Genomic DNA, 20,668 nt, shown 5'->3' with positions numbered 1-20,668 from the left:
AGTTCTAATTCTAATAGCAATTTTATAAAAATTCAACAGGAGTCTGTCCTAGTGTTGTGCAAAGTAATAGTAGGATAAAACATACTCTAATTCTCATTTCCTTCAGTCCACCCAGATGAATGCAGTTCAACTGATATATGTTGGCTATCTTGACATGTCTACCTATATTCTTTTTGTTTTTCCTATGTAATTATATTTTTCTTGTGTATTCTTGGATAGTCTCTTTCATACCAGAACTGTAAAGTAAGGGGTCATTTGCATGGGATTCAGCAGGCAGACACAAGCTTGTTCTTATCTGTGCCTGGTGCCAGATGGATGGTGGCCAGCTCTGAGCAGAAGCTCGGTTGTGCAGGGATGAATCTCAGCTAACACGCTCTTCTGAGAAGCAGGTGATAGTATCTCAGGCCATACAGGCACATTAGGGTGATGATGGCTTACAACACGGATCTGCAAATGCATGATGTGTTGTGTGTAACATCCAAGGTCTTGAACTTAAATAACTCCTTTTCTGTTGTTGGGACAAAGCTAGTGTGCAAGGGCAATATCTGCTCTGCCTCATTCAGTTTCAAAAGAAGTTAATTGCAGAGCATCCTCCTTTCCCTACCATAAATTCTTTCGCGGTTAAGTGATGCTGTTGCTGATTTGAACAGATGTGATTAGGCTTCTAACCCAAGTTTTAACATACATAATGAACGTTAAACATGGGAGACATACTCTGTAAGTTCACAGGTTTCCAAAAGAGAGATAGTAAAAAGAACTATTATAAAATCTAGCTTCATTGAATTGAGTTGTTTAAAGTCATCCTTATGCAGCTGTTTATTCAAGTAAAATAACAATAGACTCTTTTTGGTGGGATCAGAAGTGACCAGTGTTTTTCTAAAGTGTATATGCGTTATTGAGTAATCCTTTGTTTCTTCTGGTCTATGTTGGTTGTTATTACTTTATCTTCATCTGCTTGCAAGACAAGTTCTTAAAAACTGACTGAAAATAGTGTCTTAAATATGAAGCTTAAACTGGATATGGTTAACTGACACAACTAAGATATAACTTTTATTTATTTGATGTCTCTGCTTCTCTTCTCACTTTATGGCAGCTTGGGTAACATCTTCAAAAGATACAATTGAGAGGGCAAGTAGAAAGGATCTATAAAATTGAGTGGCTTGAAGAAAAATTCAATTTCATGTTAAACTTTCACTTCTTGTGTTATGAAAATATCAGAAGTACTTAGGACTGAGCATGAGATGTTTCATAAACTGAAGTTCTAGTTTAACTGAAAGAGTTTAGGAACGTATGGTATTTACTAGAGGGAGTAGTTATCCTCTCCTTTTCAAGAAGCAGTGAAGTGAGGGCTGAGACTTTTGTTGCTTTTTGTTCAATACTACAGCATGGGCATAAGGAATTGAAAATTGTGGGGTCTGCAAAGAATGTTCCCTACCTTACAAGGAGAATGAACTTAGTATTCTTTTTGCAGCTGTCCTACTGCTACTAACAGTGTTTATCTTTACTGTGTACATAGTCCCTTGTGAAATGTCATTTAAAGTGACATTGCATATTTACTTGACAGCACTTCTTTCAATTCTGCTGTGACAGGTGAACATATTGAGTCACTTCATAAATGTGGTTTCACAAGCAACTCTTTTTTATTATAAATCAGCCCTTGTGCTCACCTGTGAGCAGCAGTACTTTATGTGCCTTTTGCAAAGGTGAAACAAACAAAATAAAATTCTGACTCAGACACAGAGAAACAAAGCTGATTAAATAGTGGTGATAGAAATGTCAATGAGGTTTGGAAGAATTAATACACTGCAAAGAAACAGAAATACAAACCTTCCAGAGATGGGCAACATACAGGAGCGTATAATCAGTGACTGTTGAAAGAAGACAGACGATGTGTTTGCATGTCTTCCTTGCAAAGTCTTTTAGTATAGCACAAGTAGCAGACTTCATGATAATTTACTTTTTGCCAAGTTCAGGTAACCTCTGGAGTTCAGAGTTCAATTTTGTAAAACACTTGGTGTCAAAAGAGTTCCTTAGAGAAAAACTTTGCTCCAGAAAAGTGATATTGCCAATTAACAGGTGGACTAGGGAGTCCAATAGGATGACACTTTGACTAGCATGCTTTTGAATGCATGATTTCACAGGAAATTACTAAATCATAGAATCATAGGGGTTGGAAGGGACCTCTAGAGACCACCTAGTCCAAACCCCTGCTAAAGCAGGTTCATTTGGACCAGGTCACACTGGAAAGCATTCAGGCAGGTTTTTGAAAATCTCCAACAACCTCTTTAGACAGCCTGTTCCACGACTCTCCCACCCTCACATGAGGAAGTTTTTCTTTGTGTTCAAGTGGAATTTCCTCTGTTCCAGCTTGTGTCCATTGCCCCTAGATCTGCCACCGGATACTACAGGAAAAAAGTGTCTCTGGATCCTCTTGACATCCAGCCTTTAGATACTTATAGAATCATAGACTAGTTCTGGCTGGAAGAAACCTTTAAGATCATTGACTCCAGCCTTTGTCCCAGCCCCATCAACCACTAGACCATTTCCCTAAGTGCAACATCCGTCTTTCAAATAGCTCCAGGGACAGGGACTCCACCACCTCCCTGGGCAGCCCATCCCAATGCCTGACAACCCTTATAGTAAAGAAATTCCTCCTCATATCCAACCTGAACCTCCCCTGGCACAACTAGAGGCCAATTCCTCTTGTTCTATTGCTTTTTACTAGGGAGAACAGACAGACCCCTGCCTTGCTACAACTTCCTTTCAGGTAGTTGCAGAGAGATCACTCTCTCCCCTGAGCCTTCTTTCTCCAGGCTAAACAGCCCCAGATCCCTCAACTGTTCCTCATATGAGACATGCTCCAAATCCTTTACTAGCTTGGTAGCCCACCTCTGGATCCTCTCCAGCACCTCAATGTCCTTCTTGTACAAAAGAACCCAAAATTGGACACAGTATTCTACGTGCAGCCTCGCCAAAGCCAAGTACAAGGAAATGATCACTGCTGTACTGCTCCTGCTGTACTTACAAGTGATAAAGACTTAGTCTTATCAGGCTAAACAGCCCCAAGTCTTGGAGCCTTTCCTCACAAGAAAGATGTTCCACCCCCTGATCATCTTGGTAGCCCTCTGGTAGACTCTCTCTAGGAGTTCTCTGTCTCATTTGCGCCGGGGAGCCCAGGACTGGATGTTTTATAAAATTATGTGCAAAGATTATTAAAGGATATTTTAATGTGTAGTTAATGTGTAACTATTATCTCCATAATGCAGTAGATACGGCACTTTTCACTGGAAAAGACTATGGGTCCCTGAAGCCGAGAAGGCTTCACCGCGAACCGGGACGGCGACGGGGCCGTGCCCCAGCCTAGGCCGGCCCGGCCGGCTGTGCCTCAGCCTCTGCCGCACTCTGGCGGCCGCAGAGGGGCACCGCGGAGCCCTTCCGGGCGCGGCCTCGGATACGGGCACGGCGGCGAGGGGCTGGGACCAGCGTGCCTGGGTCCCCGGAGCTGTTGGCCGTGGGAGGCGACAGCTGCTTGGCCCTCACCGTCCGTGAGGACTGTTTCCGCTGAGCGGCGTTACAGTCAGCAGGCTGAAACTAGAAGGGAGACCACAGCTTTGGGTGTGGCATTGCCATTTCCAGGCACGACTGTGTCTCTGGTTCTGAGGACACCATGCTGTTGTTGCCCCGACTTTCTCTGCATAACTTTTCCCTTTCAAACATAATTGAAGCAGCAGTAATGACAGTATGTACTTAAATGTCTTCAGCACACAGCCTGAATTGGACATTAAGAAAAGGTTCCTCACTGAGAGGGTAGTCAGTCAGTCACTGGAACTGGCTCCCTAGAGAGCCGATAGTAGTACCAAGCCTGTCAGAATTCAGGGAGCATCTGTCCTTAGTCATATGGTTTAGTTTTGGATAGTCCTGTGAGGAGGAGGGAATTGGACTCAATGATCCTAATAGATCCCTTCCAATTTGAGATACTCTATTCCTAGGTCAAATCAAAGGTGTTTCTCCTCTCTTATAACAGAATTGGGAAGAATACAATCACAAATGTAACAAGTTACTTGAAGACAGTTCCAGTGTTAGATGTGGCTAGTGTAATCACAAATGAGTAGAGAGGTCCAGATAAACTGGAAGGTAGATGATTTTTGTACGGCTGCCAGGTGTGCATTTAGAACAAGTTTTTACCCAATAGCCTTGTGCATGTGTGACACTGCCATATAGAATATGATGAGAAGGCAAACAGTAATTGAAATTGTGCCAGAAGCAAACTAGTAGCCAATAACACATTAACAGGGCAACAATACACATACATATTAATACCAGAATCCTGAAGTGCCTGTCACTCCAGCTTTTATTATATTTAATCTTAAAGTAGAAGAAGAAAATCAAGTTTAAAAGCCTTCTTTTAAGCTGTTAGGCTACTAAGAGCAATGCAGGAGTTTCTGGCCCAAGATTTTGTAGTGATGTCACTCACAGGAATGTCACAGCTGGGTGAGGGAGTCTCCTGAGTAGTCACAGTTCATTTAGGACTTTATAGGTCAAAACTGCTAAGCCTGTTGCACTGGCACTACATCAGTCTGACAATATTGTGGTAAAGCAACACTTTACCTTCTTTTGACTTATGTGAAAGCTACAGCATTGGCACTCCTATGGTGTTTACATGTTGGCTTGAATCTCTTTTGAAATATAGAGGATAAACAGCTGACTTTCATACAGCAATGTGCAGATCATTTCTTGGTTCTGTGCTTGCAAGTTGTCAAGCATATTGTCCTTAACTAGTTTGGAGTTAAGATGACCTGTACTCACTGAAAAGCCTCGGTGAAATCAGAGCAGTGATTCCCTGAAGTTCTGTTTGTTGGATTTGGATTTGTGGGGTTTTTTTACCAGACAAAAAAATAAATAAAAGAAACTTGATCCATGTACCAGTGCAAAGAGACTATTTTCATGTATGCAGGCAAAGTGAGAGATGGGTAATTCAGCTAATTTTAACAGATGAAAACAGGAAATGGAAAAGGCAGATGTTTGCTTTTTTGGGGAGAATATGTTTGTGGTAACATGTTTTATGGGCTGTCAAAAATGCTACATCTGGTTGGGCTTAGTGTGCTTCAAAAAGTCATGGGGATAGCAAGATAACTGCTTGCTGAAATGTGTGCTGAACACTTCTCTTTTTTTTAACTACTATGGTGAAATTAAGCTCAGTAAGTGTGACAGAAAAGTTCTTCACCTTATTGTGGGAGATGTTAGACCTTTGAGTTGACAGAAGACATAAGATGGGTCAATAAAGCCTGGAAAATAATTTTAAGTAAAAGCTTTTAACTTAGCAGTCTCGCAAAAAGAGAGATGGTAGTGAGAGTGATGGTTTTGAGAATTACAACAGCATCCCTACACTGTAGATGGGGAAGTTAGTTGAAGGGTGGAACTGCAGGGAGCAAAATGAGATGGAAGTCTTTAAGAGAAGTGGTGTACACTTAATGTATGGTGCATGACATAGGTATTTCCAAAGTCTTAGTCCTGTGTGCAACTGGATGTGTGTCTGAAGAAATTTCCTGGTACTCTAGCATCCTCAGGTGGCAAGAACCACTGTTTGTTGGTGTGTTCTTTATGTGAAGTTGTAACAAACCAAACCAGATTGTTTGCTTTTGCCCTGAGAGGCTTTGCTTTTAATCCCCATTCCTGGGATTGGATTAAGACCTGAAGTATGAGGTTTCTCTTCTTTCCAGTGATTTGCTGTTACAGGCTTTTAGCTGTGGGTACGATGGATAACTTGACAAGTTGGGCCAGAGATTTTGAGTGCTGAGACCCTTCATTTGCCTGGCATTTCAGTAAGCAAGAGTATTTCATGCCATGTGGAGAACAGTGAACTTGCTTAGGTGGAGATTGTACCCATATTGGAGCTGGATGCATTGTCACCATGTCAGCACGCTGTTAGTAAGGCCCAGGTAGTACAACTTGCTGGTGTGCAGCTCTGTGCTGTCTCTGTGTTTGGGTGGGAAATGTAGTCTGGCTATGGGACAACCACACCTTGTCCAGAAGTGTCAGCCCAAGTGTTTCTGCACTGGGCTTTATTGTGCAGTACAGGCACAGTGAACCGTCTAGCAAGTATAAACACTTCTATTACCTGTAAATACATTAAAATACAATTTGAGGCTCGTAAAAATGTCTTAGATCAATAAAAATGAGTGAAGCTTAAAGACATCATTTTCAAGTGGCAAAAAACAGGCTTTATGGAATCCTTTGTCATACTAGGATTTACTTGTTATCTTAATTGCTATGTGACAGGAAGATTTTTTTTTATTGGATTTTTTGTTGTTGTGGGGGTTTTGTGGCTTTTTTTATCATTATTTTTATTATTTTTGTGTGTATGTCAGTTACAAGAACAATTTGACTGCAAGAATCTTTTCAAGGAAAAACAGCAGAAATGTAATCAGAGTGAATTGTGGAATAGTGATTCTGCTGCTATGTAATGAGGTAGGAAACAAATACTGCTTCTGGGGTAGTAGTGGCTCTGCATGACCAACAAATTCAAAACCCACCTGGACAAGTTCCTGTGTGACCTACTCTAGATGGTCCTACTCTAGCAGGGGGGTTGGACTAGATGATCTTTTGAGGTCCCTTCCACCCCTTAAGATTCTGTGATTCTGTGAAAGTCAAGTAAGCCTTCCAGTTACTGACAGAAGCAGATGCAAGGTTCAGCAAGGCGTTATCTCAAGCACTACTTGTTTCAAATACATCCTTTAGAAATAATGACAAGTTTACCAATAGATTTGTTTGTTTTAAACTGTGTGTTATTTCATCAGGATGTTATATGTTGACAGGGTGCCACTTAAGCCTCCTAGGCAATTTTGTAATGGAAATTACTGAACTTGAGGGTTTTTTGCGTGAGCTCTGTAGCATGTGACAAAATGACCCAGGCTGACTATGGGAGGTGTTCCATGTAAATACACATGTTTTTTCCCAGCCACTACATAGTAGTCACTCAAATTGAGAGGAAAAAGGTTGCTGTCTAGTCTGGACTAGAAACTTGGCTTTGTTTGAATAGGCTAAAACTCTCTGAATTATGATTATTTATACATCCATCAGACATCTGCTTTCCTCTCTCCTCTCAGCTGCCTCTCAAAGCATAATGTTGAGTGCAGCTTTGAGAGCTGATGGAAGGCACACACCCCATAAAATAGACAGTGCAAAGCATACCCTCAAAAAATAGGTGCTGAAAGAAGAAATATCAAGTATAGGACATGCTCTTTTTACTCATGCTGCTGTTAAACAGCTCACATATCCTATCTTCTTGGGCTGGGAAACAATTATGACTTAAGTTCTCATGCCAGCATTTGCACTGCAATAAATCCTTGCAGTTTATACTTGTACAGGTTTACTCACATCACTTGTTGAAGTCCAGCATGCCAGGTTTCATCTACATACACGTTAACCCCCTGCTGTAATTAGCTCAGCCCTACAGATGTTTTTGACCCTACATGTTCATTTAATTCTCATCAACACAAATGCAATAATTTAGTTTGACTGCTTGCAGTCCCACAACTAGGATGAATAGTCCTTGCTGCACTTAAAAGGAAAACAGCATTATGGGTGAGCAGGAAGCTGCCAGCTAATGGAAAGTATATACTACAATAATCCTAAAGTTCTTTTCCTTCAAACAGATTACAGTATCATTTGGAGAAATGAAGAGCTCCCATTTTTGCTGTCATATGAGTTTCTCTTTCTTTTCTAATATATACATTTGCCCTTTGCAGATTGTCCTCTTCTAGGTAGCAAAATGTAATTCTTGGAAGAAAATTATGAAGACAGTCATTCTTTGGAATCCCGATTTTAAAAAATGCACATACAAACCAAGAACTAATCACCGTATTTAAAAGGATGTAAGTTTGAACTTTGTCTGCTCTGGGAACTAAGGTCATGTCCTATACAGGATCTAAATCCTTCATCATCAAAAAAAAATGGCATGGAGAGAAGGCAGAATAGGGAGAATATAAGCTTAATGTTTGTATCAAACTGGTCACTACCATTTTATTTGTTAAAGGGTGTTATTTTTAGCTTTTAAAAAGCAGACAAGCAAACAGAACTCACTAAGTGCAAACTAATTTAGCTCTTCTCTGTTGCAAAACAGTAAACAGCTTTGCTTGCCTTCTAGCAGCATTCAAAAGATTGGGCAGTGATGCAGTCTCCAGTCAGAGCTTTTCTGTTGTGGAGTTTGAGTAGAAAGCAGCAGCTTTCCCTAGACTAATTGTAGTAACATCTTGGAGATGTCTTTCTCTCCTCAAAGACTTTAGTAAATGACTGAAGGAGACAAATTTTCCTCTATAAGTCACATTACTCTGAGATGGTATAAATACATTGTAGTTTTCTGAAGAGTATTGAGTTAATTGCTCACTTAGTTTTGGTGAGGACCACGACATGTCTTCAAGACACTCTAGTAACAATGGGGTGAGTGACAGTGAAAGGTAGGAACTTTCTTCTTTCCACACTTTCATTCAGTGTAGATCATCATGTGATATAAATTAAATGAACACCACATCTCCACATTTCTCTGAGAAACTCTTTTTTTCCTCTCATATGTAACACAGCCTTTGTTTAAATTCTTTTTGAAAGCCATTATTGAAGTGGAGTCTCCCATAGTAACTTAGAGGTAGCAGTCTAGACTTAACTGTCTTGACCGTGGTCTGTCTTTAAGGCCACAGATACTGATTGCTTCCCTGAATTTTTTTCCTTCCCTGATGCATCCAAACTTGTGCTTCATTCTAACTATATGCTATTGCAGGTACCCTGTCTAATGCATTTCTAGGGCACAATGACAGCATTCAAAAATATAGGACACTTTATTATGATGATGATTTATAGAACTAAAAATATAAATTACTCAGAGAAGCATGAGTGAAAGAATATTGTGATTTCTCAGTGATTGTGCTGTAGGTTATCTGCATTAATAAATTTGACAATGAAGGAGTAGAAGCAGCGTTGGAAAGGCAGGAGAGTTTTTCTCTGTGGTCCACAGTGTGGATTTCAAATAGCAAAGCGTAACTTTCACATGTTCTGTATACATGCATGAAAAAATTCTCAGAGATTCTTTAAAATTGTTAGACTCTAATGGTTATAAAGCAATGTTATTCTGAGCTACCCCAAATTTTTTTTCAACTTGAAGTAAACTTAATGTCAGCAGACATACTCTCATTTAACTTTTCCTTTGGCTTACCCAATTCAAAGGACTAACCTGATGAAGTATGTGTTGACCAGGAGAAGTCTGTTTCATTTTACTTTATTGATTCTTTCTTGCTTGTACTAGTGATTGATTTCAAGGGGGGTTTTTTAGTTTATTTTAGACAGAAGAAATTTCTGACAATAAAACCAGAATATGCTTAATACTGTTAGGGTACCATGAAATAGTTTACTGTCACAAAGACTGATCTATGTTTGTCCTTTTACCATTCCAAGAGCCAACATCAGTCAGATGTGCCAGATTGGCATACTGGTATACATTACATCCAACAGTCTTTACACAGAAGTCTTTAAGGTTTTCTGAATTACATTTGCTGTTGAGCCCCTTATCTTTTTCTTCTATCCCAAAAAGTGGAAGCAAAGAAGCACAATGTGAAGAGAAAATAGCATGAGACATTTTGTAGAGAACTCATGGGGAAGGCTCAAACTATCAAGCCTTCTTTAAAATAGAGAAACTGTAGTATAGGCATTCCAGAAAAACTCAACTAAACTAACAAAAAACCCAAAGCAAATACTCACTTTTAATATTTTTTTCAGGTGCACTATTGAAAAAAGTGTTGCATGTTTTCCCAGCAGACATAAGGTGTTACTGGAAAGACATCCACTGATTATCTTATATTCAGATCAGTTGCATTCCAGCATTGTGTCTCACAGTTGCTTAGTCAGATGGCAGTCTATTTTTATCCAAGGTTCATTGCCAAATGGGATAACAGGGCTCATCTGACTGACAGGAAAGCTTGATTTTTTTTTCAGACCTGTCAGGAAAGCGTTCTTGTAATACAGGGAAAGCTTGCAGTATGCCATTTCCCAAACACAGGGCTGACAGGAGATTAGACTGTTAAATAAATGGATCATCTCTCTTTACCAGAAGCTGTGCAACAGTAATAAACCATCTGCTCTCCTGATTGTCCTTAAAAGATGAATGAAAATTGAAGACAAGTTTAGCCAGGTTTTCTCCTTTATTTCTTCTAATGAACTCTTTTGCTGGTAGTTCAGCGTGCAGTTTGTAAGACAACAGTTATTAGTTGTGACATTTGACAGCTTGATAGACATTGATATTATGGTTAATAAGACACAAGGTGAATGATATAAACACAGAGAATTTTTGAGATGCATATCTAGAAGCTGACAAGTTATTTCATAAATCTTTGGCCTCCACAATTAGGGTTTGAAGTGTTTCTCTGCTTGTTTTTTGTTGGCCAAAATTGTTGGGTTTTGCTGGGTTTTAGTTTTCCTCTTTTACTGCAAGTGATTTATACAAGTTCCATGTGAACCTTCCTCAAGTGCTTAATTGCCCTCTTCAGCACCCAGATGAGGCACTAATGTTATCCCTGTCTAATTATTAGAGGAGCAAGATTAATAGATTGGGAAACATAAGGACAGATCAGAATTGTTTGTCTTGTCATGAATCTGAGTGAACTGAGTACTTCTGTTGATTCTAGTGAAGAGGAACATGGTAATCCAGACTTCTAGATATTTAGTAGTTTAGTAACTTCCCTGACATAATGCAGAAAGCCTGTGACAGAGCTAGGACTGTGGCCCAGAGCAGGACAAATTTAATATGGTTCTGAAAACTAAACATCCAAGGCCAGAGGTAATTTAGAGTGAGAATGTGTGTTTGTGTTTACAGATATTTATATATAATTGGGAATGGAGTATGGTTTTCTGTGTTGTTACAAAGAAGTTAAATTTCCATTTCTTACCTTCTCAGTGATGTTCTTAGTTTTTGTTAAGTTTGGATTGGTGTGTTTTTTAAAGTTAGCAGACTAATTGTGTAGGTCTGTTGGATGGGTTTCCTACTGGGGAAGCATGTCTGTGGGGTTGAGATGGGGAATCACAATTAAACTGTTTCAAAGAGCTGATGGGAAGTAGGACAGGGAAATCTCTACAGATAGTTGTGGACAAGAGTTTTCTACTGGGGGTAGTGCAGACAATGGGATAGCAAAGTCTAGTGACACAAGATGGGATGGAGGTACCATGAAGTATTAAAATGGAATAAGTATGTTCCTGGAGGCAGAGGATAAGCCATTATAGGGCTGCAAAGCTTGTGAGGATGGCAGATCAGTGAAGGAAGTGTAACTGAAGCTACCAGCTAGAGTAACAATCTCAGTAGTATTACACTACCTCTGAGGAAATCATAGAACCACAGAATGGTAGGGATTGGAAGGGACCTCTAGAGATCATCTAGTCCAACCCCCCTGCTAAAGCAGGTTCACCTAGATCAGGTCACACAGGAACATGTCCCAGTGGGTTTGAAAATCTCCAGGGAAGAAGACTCCACATCCTCCTTGGGCAGCCTGTGCCAGGGCTCCCTCACCTTCACAGGAAAGCAGATTTTCCTTATGTTTGAGTGGAACTTTTCATGTTCCAGGCTATGTCTATTACCACCTTTTAGTCCTTCTCCATTATTAGCTCATGCTGTTGAACTTAAGGTGTAATAATGTGATCACGGAAAGACAACTGGATATAAGAGTATGCAAAGTGTTTAAAGTTGAGACATTTGAGGTGTGGCATGAGACAATCATGTCAAGTGCCATTCAGTGTGCAAAACTCATTCAAGTCCTGCTTTCTGAAGGGAGAAAAGGAAAAATTATACTGTAACAAATGTGGCTTAGGGATGGGAGAACTTGAGAAAACTAAAAGAATTGAGCAAAGAATAAGGAACTAAAAGAGAAGTTGGAGCAAGGAAAATGATAAACAAGAATCAGAGAATATACTATTGGCAGACACTCCTTGTTTCTATAACGGTTTTCAGGTACATCTAATAGCACTGCAGTCTGCAGTTGGTTGGTTGGTAGTTGTATGTCATTAAAAAAATTCTGTGTTTGAGTGTTTTGTTTATTTATTTCCGCCTTCCCCACCACAAAACTGAGCTAAAAAGTTTAACTAGATGTATAAAGCCACACATGTGTCCATATTTTTCAGTTGTTAATGAATGAAAAGATTTTGCAGTCCTTTGGATTTTGTCTTCAGTAACTCAGAAAGAGGATGTCCCAGTCTGTATGCAAATGTCTGTGAGAGGTTTTTTTAGTCCCTTGCACTTTCCCATAGAATGCTGGGTTTGAGAGCCTGACTGTCTTCCTTGGATGTTCTGATAGCTTGAGGTAGTGGTAGGAATTCCACTTAGAGGGGTGGAAGGGAATACTGTAAATACTGAAGAAGCAAATGGGCAAATAGCACTAGTGTTCATACAGAAAGCTGTAGTGTGGTCTGCTGATCAGGTCCCAAGAACTCACTGTGGCCTACACTGATTATGAAACTGCATCTTAAACATGGACATTGCTACCAGAAAGAGCAACCTCACCATCTATTTTCCTTAGAATGCATTCCTTGCCTGTTTGCCAGCATTGGCACCAGTGGATGGGCAGCAAATAAATAGAATACAGCCAAAATGCTTGTTAGGGCTTGAGGGTTTTGCTGTTTAGGGCTCCCTGCTTCAGCTGAATTCACAGCTGTGTAACCTCTAGACACAACAGACTGGCAGCAGAAATGCCCAAGTGGGCACAGGGAAGAGGAGGAGTGCTTTTAGATAGGTTTATTAGTCTCTGCAATTGCTGCTGTGTTACCCAGAGTTTCCAAGGTGGCCAATACTGAATACTTGAGTGAACTATTTTGCCTGTAGGGCTCTTGTGAGGGCTTGGTGGGGGCTCTTGTGTTATCTGGGCAGTTCTACAAGCTGAGAGTCTTCTTCTGAAAGTCCAAAAAGATAGTACCTGGACCTCCCTGGTTACCCAGATAGAGGCAGTTTTCCTTGTGTGTTACTACAAAGATAACATACAATGTCTCACAGCAACATGCAGATGAACTTATGAGTTCTCAGTGGATTGTAAGAGCATTTCTCTGCCTTTGGGGAAGCATAGTCCCAGAGTAGATGGAAATTGTGGGAAGGCATTGGTAACTTATACTGTGCCCTTTTTGTGAAATGGACAGCTTCCCAAACCTCTTGGGAGCTTTGCTCTGAGTTATGCAGCCCCCAGTAAGCCATCTGGTCTGCCTGGCAGGTGTCACTGCACTCTGGTTTGAGCTGGTTTTGTGGTGATTACATAGAGCAGAGTCCCTGGTACTTCCTGTGACTCCTGGATTGCCTTTTGTTAGAGTAGAGCAAACTTGTGGCGATGTTTTGTGGTCTCTTTTTGTGGTCAAAGCAGATTTTTGTCTCTTAATCTCTTTGTCAGGGCTCTATCTAGTTTCAGCCAACTAGCAATTGCATTTAATCATGCACCAAATGTCTGGGCAGGTTGTTTGTTGTTCTTCTGGGAAGGCACACTAGAGTAGTCCACCAGCTGACAGAGAGAAACTATTCATTTTGAAGAGCATCAGGAAACTTGTTAGGACTAGCAAGGAGGGCATCTGAAAGCAAGGCTCAGCTTAAGCAATCTTGCCTTCTGTCTGTGCCACAAATACATTAAAGAATCTGAAGGACAAAGGCTGTGGATTAAAATCTTAAATGGATAAGTGCCAAGCAAATCCTAAAATGAGTTAAGCTTTTCTAGCAGACAGTGGCTGACATGAAAGCATTGAGGCCCGTGCACTTTCAGGTCCTTTTGAAGTTCTTGAGTAACTATTTATGCACTGCATAGTTTCAGGGAGAGCAGCCCTTGAAACCTTGTGCTTTAATTCACTCAGGACTTCCACTGCAGTTCAGCAGCCACATAATCAGTAGCATACAAAGAAAAGGAATTTAAAAGATGTTTACAGAGACCTAGATGCACACTGTGTTTAAACTAGGGCCTGGAGCTTGGTCATTTTGAAATAATGCCACTTTCAGCCCTGAATGTTGAACAGTGACTTAGTAGTCACTGTTTCTGTATTTTAGCATGTGTGTATTTGCCAGAGATAAGGATGGAAGCTCAAAGATACTTGGAAAAGTCTGGTGGATGCATGAAAAATTTCCTTGGGAAGCCCTGCCAGACAGCGCATCCAGACACAGGTGGTCAGACCAGGGAGCTAACGTGACTAGGTGTATGAAGAGACAATATGATTTGTGGGTTGATGTTTCTGGCAGATCTTTAGTTTAACAAATCTCTCTTAGTTATTTCTAGCTTTGACTGATTTGATGTGTGTTAATAATACTGATAAAAGAGTCAGGAGCAATAATAGAAAGGCCCTGGTCTGCATTACCATGCCTTTGATCTGTTTTGTTCAAAGTGTATGTGGGGTAATGAAATAAGAATATCTACCGGTTTTGGTTTGGTTTTGGTTTTTTTTAAGAGGCTACAAAACAACAGGTGCAGATTTACCAAGGAACTTAAGAGATTTCTCTGATGTGATTTGTGCTCCTGTTCATTACATGATGTGAAAGTAGCTGCATTCAGCTTAAGCCAAAAAACCCACTACTTGCTCTAGGATAAAAATAGAGCTTTTAAGAAGGCAAACAAATTATCTTCTGACTATTCCACTTACAAGTTATTCAGAGAAGCTCCCATATGCTACTAACAAAGATAAGATGTATTAAACAGCCAGTAAATTCTGCTATACAAAAACATATTTTCTACATAAATTGAGAAGAGGAAATTCAAAGGATATTTATGTACCTGTTGCTATTAAGTTTAAAACTAATAATAACTGCTTACATATTTTACATAATCATTTTTTTTTAACCTTCTCTCTAACCCATAGGGAGAAATTGGAGCACAGGAGAGCATATTTAAGAGCAAACTAGGTGACTCAAACTCAGACAGTACTTTTGGATCAAAGATAATGTTCGAATTAACCCATTATGGAGGTATATGGAGGCTGATTACTTGGAGCTTCGTTGTTGAGGCTGATATGAGGGCTGCTAAATGTGGAATATTTTTTAGTAGTGCTGTCATAGCAGTGATGGTCTAAGAATACAAGCAAGATAAAGCTTCTAGGGAAGGAGAATATTGTTACACCTGCTGCTTCAGCAAATGGGTAGGGGAGAAGAAGCAGCAAATGAGATTTCAATTTGAAAGCCATCAGTCTTCCTGTTCCCTGAAAAAGACTGTTTCTGGAAACATAATAGATCATATTTAAATTTCTGATAATAGGTGCTGGTAGCAGTATTTGGCATTCAACTGTCCTTACTCCTCATGTAAATAGATTAGTCGTACTAGGGGAAGAGAAGAGTATTCTGGTTCTCCTTGATCTCTCTACTGAGAAAGCCAATAAGCCTTCCAGTTATGGTGGTGGATTTTGTGTGTGTATGAGATATAAACACCTGTTTATTTTCCATAAAGTAATGAATCACCAGATGGTAAAGGTTTTTATCCATGCTGCTCTAGCTGGATTTGTACCAGTAAGTTGGAGGTGAAAGGTACCATATGGTACTGTTAATCCCTGAAGCATTTGTTATTTCTAAAATAATCTTCAACACCTTTTAGTGTTGACATCTCTCATTAATGTCTGTGCTTATGTGGACAATGTTCAGATGAAATGTAACTTAGAGCATTTGGGTTTGTATTCTTTTTATGTGAGTATTCCTGCAATTCATTGCCAATTAGAAAATTAATTGTCCTTGGATAGCAAGTTGGGGGCTTATGTGAAATGACCTGGTTGTCTCATTACAGTCTCCAGTGGATACAGACTGTCACTAACAGCCTCAGCAGAAAGGCAAACTGCAAACAAATGGGATATCTTGGGAAGTGATATGTGTTCTGGTCAATAATATCTAAATATTACTACACAATATTACTTTTCCTCAGAAAGCCCCCTGACTGCATCACACTGCCCCGAGAACGGATCTGAAGCACGTTTAATTTGATTGTAATGAGGAAATATGTTTAACAAGACTGTATCACTGCTGAAACAGCTTCTGCTTCAATACAGCTTAGTGCTTGAATTAAGGTGGTTTGGCCAAACAACTCTGCCTTCTGAGGAATGTTTTATATCATAAAATCCTGTCAGTAAATACCATTTATGTATAAAGAAACGGAACCAGCTTTTAATCATCAGAAACACCTTGTAGCAGGTTTTTCAGAAATGTGTCAAATACCTGAGTTGACAAGTAGCTTATTGAAAGTGATGGGCTTAAGCATTCCAGCGTGATTTCAAGAAATCATTTCAAAGCAAGAAACATGTCAAAGCTATGCTGCTACTTTGAATATGGATGCATTTATTCACTCTTTCTTTAAGAAGCAAAGACAGTACCAATAAGATAATGTTTTCTGCAGAGCAGTCAGACAAGGAACCAGTTACTATAGTAAGCTATGAGGAGAGCCGTCCACAGAACCTGAAACCATCACATACCGTTGTCTTTGTGATCTCTCTGCACAGGAGACACTGGAAAATGGCTGTTTTGCAGCTGCTGTTTCAGTGTTGCCATCCTTGGTGGTGAGGAGTGCCCAGCCGCTTTCCAGCAGGCCCTGTTTGGGAAGCCAGCACTGCCAAAGCCAATACACTGCTTTCAGCCACACCAGACTGTTCTGTAGGCACTGGGGAGCGAGCCTGGCCTTTCCGCTCACCAGAATGCAGGGATAGGGGTCTTGCTGAGAGAACACCCACTGTCAATGCAGGTGCAATGAAGAGGAAGATGCTGGCTGTCCTCATGGGTTGATCCTTTCCAGGATAGCATTTGCCAGCCACTCTGGTGGTTGCTGCTGCCAGCCTGTTTTTCTAGAGCTCTGTTGCTTGATCGAGGCAGTGGGTCAGCACTGATCAAACTGTCACTTGTGTTGTTCCATGTACTCTCCTGCTACAGGCCTGGAGCCACCTTCACTGGGCACAGACTAGCTTAGTGCTAGAAGCATCCTGAGTGGCCTTATCTTCCATGTGGGATAGTTTATTCAAGAAGGTAAATTAACCTATGCTGAACTTTAACCTATGCTCTACTGTACAGGATCTTCACCTGTAGACCATTAGCCTGTATCCAAACTAAGCTAATAGTCTTCCCTTTTAGTCTGATATGGACTTATTTGTGGTCCACAAATTGCATCATAGAATCACAGAATGATTGGGGTTGGAAGGGACCTCTAAAGATCACCTAGTCCAACCCATCTGCTAAAACAGATTCATCTTGATCAGGTGGCGTAGGAACACCTCCAGATGGGTTTCAAAAGCTTTAAAGAAGGAGACTCCACACCCTCCCTGGGCAGCCTGTGGCAGGACTCCTTCACCCTTACAGTAAAAAAGTTTTTCCTTATGTTTTGTGTTCCAGCTTTTGTCTATTATCCCTTGTCCCATCACTGGACACTACAGGAAAAACTGCCGCCTCATCCTCTTCACATGCACCTTTAAATACTTGTGTTAATGAGATTTCCCCCCCTCAGTCTTCTCCAGACTGAACAGCCCCAGTTCCCATAGCCTTTCCTCGTATGAAAGATGTCCCAGTCCCCTGATCATCTTGATGGCCCTGTGCTGGACTCTCTCCAGAAATTCCCTGTCCCTCTCGAGCTGAGGAGCCCAGAACTGGTGAGGCCAGAACTGGACACAGTACTCCAGATGAGGCCTCATCAGGGCAGAGGAGGGTGGGGGGAAGAACCTCCTTCGACCTGTTGGCCACACTCTTCTTAATTATATGGCTACTTTACTGAGCTGACAGTTGCTTGGCAGGCTGATTGCTTTGGGCTTTCTTGATGATGCTCAGGAGACCCACATATGTCCATATGATATTTTGAAGGCAGCTGCAAATGAGATTTAGTCAGTTGGAATCAACCAAAAACCTTGTAACTTGAGTAGGGTCATACATCTCTCTTTGCTTCTTGGGATGGAGAATGAGACTCCAGACCTGGCTCTTTGGTCAGTTTTTGGTACCACACAAAAAAGGCAAAGTGTAGTATCTTTGCCCCACATGAACAGGTGTAGTGGTACAGACTGTCAGCCATGCCCTTGAATTGAAATGCATGAGATTTATACATCTGGCATCTCAGTTATCAGTGAAGCAATCCTGTATCTTAGTGAGATCCTTGGCTGCATTTTGAGCTTAAAAACTGCACCAAAAAAAAACATTACACCTGCTTTGTAAAAAGCTCTTGCAGTATTTTATTACAGACCCATTGAAAATGAAGGCATGACTGGGTTGACAGGAGGACATTCTGTTCTCAGCCTCTGAATAAAGGAAGTTTAGGGTCAGAGTTGTATTTGGGAGCTGCTATGGATAAAAGTTCTGCCATAGTCGTATGCAGGATTGCTGTTTGGGGCTAGGTGTTTGAGTGTGCTATAATTATGGATATTAAAAGTAGGAAAGTTAATTTGAGAAGCTAAGGAAGGACAGCCTATGTTTTGAGGGAGAAAAACAAAACAAAACCAAACCCTGAAAAGGTGTTTACTGCTTCTGTTTGTGGAGAAAAAGTGTGGAAAGGTAGGGAGCTTTCAAATGATAAGTTTTGGCACTAGTAAGAAACTTGAGTGCTTTCCCCCTTCCTCTCCTAGACTGATGGTATTCTTTGCCTTGGCTCTAGTTCATTTCATAGTTCATTTCAGAGGTTAGATTTTTTAACTCCAATTTTACCGTGCTCTGTGTGTGGAAAAAACAGAGCAGATGTTTCAGTGCACATAGCAAAGAGACACAAAGTTGAAATGAGTATTTCCTAGGGTGTCTCGTGTCCTGCAGTGGAATAATCCCTCCAGGCTTCCTTCAAAGCTCAGGGAATTCTGTGGAAATACATCTATCCTTTGCCCTGGTCCCAGTAAGAGCCTTTAAAACAAGAGATGGACAGGACCACTTGTTTTCACTTCCTACATTTTCATGTAGATTTCTGTTTCTGACTTATTGTTGCTGACCCAGACTGTAGCCAAGCTTTGTCTTTTGTCCATTTTTCTTCCCTTCTTTTGCCCCATCTTCCCACCCCCAAAAGCATCCTGAAGCAAGATCCAACTGACACAGATGTAGAGCAGTTAGTATTGCTGTGCTTGTGGACTAGGTTGAACACTTCTTTAATTTGAACTGAGTCTTAATTTGGCCATTCTAAGCTGAAGCCTTTTGGTACCATTTCGACTAACTAGAGGGAAGGAAGGTCAAAGTGGCAGGGCTTTTGAGGCAAGCACAATGTAGATCAGCAGAAGTCCCGAAACAATAAAGTAACTTCATCTGTGTGAGACAGCTGATGATCTTAGAAAATCCCATCAAGAGAAAATGTATTTTGCTGTACCAGATGCGTTTTTCAGAATGATTTGCGTGTGGGCTTTTGCATAGACTGAAGTTTAAAACTGGATAAATGCTTTTAGTTATCAACTTTGGTCCCTGAATGCATCCTCTGTTTGCTGACCAATCTTTGCTAGATTGGAGGTTTCACATTTCCCAGGGCAGAACAGGGACTGTGCAGCACAACCATTTTGACATTGTACATCAAGAGGCTTAGTTAACCAGAGCTGGTTGACAAATTCACATCTTTGGTTTTCTGTATTACAGAGCTGAATGGCTCTCCTACTTCATAGAATCATAGAATAGTAGGGGTTTGAAGGGACCTTTAGAGATCATCCAGTCCAGCCCCCTTGCAGAAGCAGGTCCACCTAGATTAGGTTGCACAGGAACATGTCCAGGCAGGTCTTGAAGACCCCCAAGGAAGGAGACTCCACAACCCCTCTGGGCAGCCTGTGCCAGGGCTCCCTCACCTGAACAGTGAAATAGTTTTTTCTTATAAGTGGAACTTTTTGTGTTCCAGTTTCATCCTATTACCCCTTGTCCTGTTGCTAGATACCATAGAAAAAAGGGATGTCCCAACCTTCTGGCACCCACCATTTAGATATTTATAAATGTTAATAAGATCTCCCCTCAGTCTTCTCTTCTCCAGACTAAACAGCCCCAGTTCCCGCACCCTTTCCTCATATGAAAGATGTTCCAGTCCCCTGATCATCTTGGTGGCCCTGTGCTAGACTCTCTCCAGAAGTTCTCTGTCCCTCTTGAGCTGAGGAGCCCAGAACTGGACACAGGACTCCAGATGAGGCCTTACCAGGGCAGAGGAGAGGGGGAGAAGAACCTTCCTTGACCTGCTGGCCACACTCTTCTTGATGCATCCCAGGATGCCATTGGCCGCCTTGGCCATGAAGGCACATTGCTGGCTCATGGTTAGCTTCCTCAGGATCTGCCAGCCCAAGATTTTCACGTTATAAAATCATCTGCTTTTTGCATAGAAATAATTAAACAGTTTTGTTAAATGTTTATGGTACATACTGGTCAGCAGAGCTAATCGGGTTTTTATTTCATGATGTTGGACTCTGTGCTGTGCTCCATCTGGAGAGGAGCAGCTGATGGTTTGCAAGTTTGTTCACAGACAGCTGAGGGTACTCGATACAAGACAGTTTTTGAACAGGTACTAAGCAGCAAAGCTGGAAAACCTCAGCTATACTTGGTCACACACATCTCATTAGTATTTCACACAAAAACAAATTTCCCGTTAACCTCCTTTATGAATACAGGTGCTGTATTTAATCCTTCTTCCTTGTTTATTTCTGGATGTGGCAGTGGCAAATAGCAGACTTTCTTCCTTCTCTCCAGGATAAATGATCCTTTTTTGGAAACTGGTTTGTGGTGCCTGCAAAC

At 40.9% G+C, this 20,668-nt stretch overlaps 1 protein-coding gene across 1 annotated transcript in view; it reads right to left on the bottom strand.

Moving 5' to 3' along the window:
- Positions 1-3,360: 3,360 nt before the first annotated feature.
- The window catches only part of IMPG2 (interphotoreceptor matrix proteoglycan 2), an 80,208-nt gene continuing 62,900 nt past the window's right edge, over positions 3,361-20,668 (bottom strand). Inside the window, exon 21 of the mRNA XM_062007889.1 lies at positions 3,361-3,591. Within this exon, the coding sequence (XP_061863873.1) occupies positions 3,361-3,591 (231 nt within the window). The remainder of the gene's footprint in view (positions 3,592-20,668) is intronic.

The sequence above is a fragment of the Colius striatus genome, chromosome 1, assembly GCF_028858725.1.
Source record: "Colius striatus isolate bColStr4 chromosome 1, bColStr4.1.hap1, whole genome shotgun sequence".
NCBI classification, from domain to species: domain Eukaryota; kingdom Metazoa; phylum Chordata; class Aves; order Coliiformes; family Coliidae; genus Colius; species Colius striatus.
Note: the sequence above shows the minus strand (reverse complement) of the source record. Positions and strands in the feature narration are given on the sequence as shown.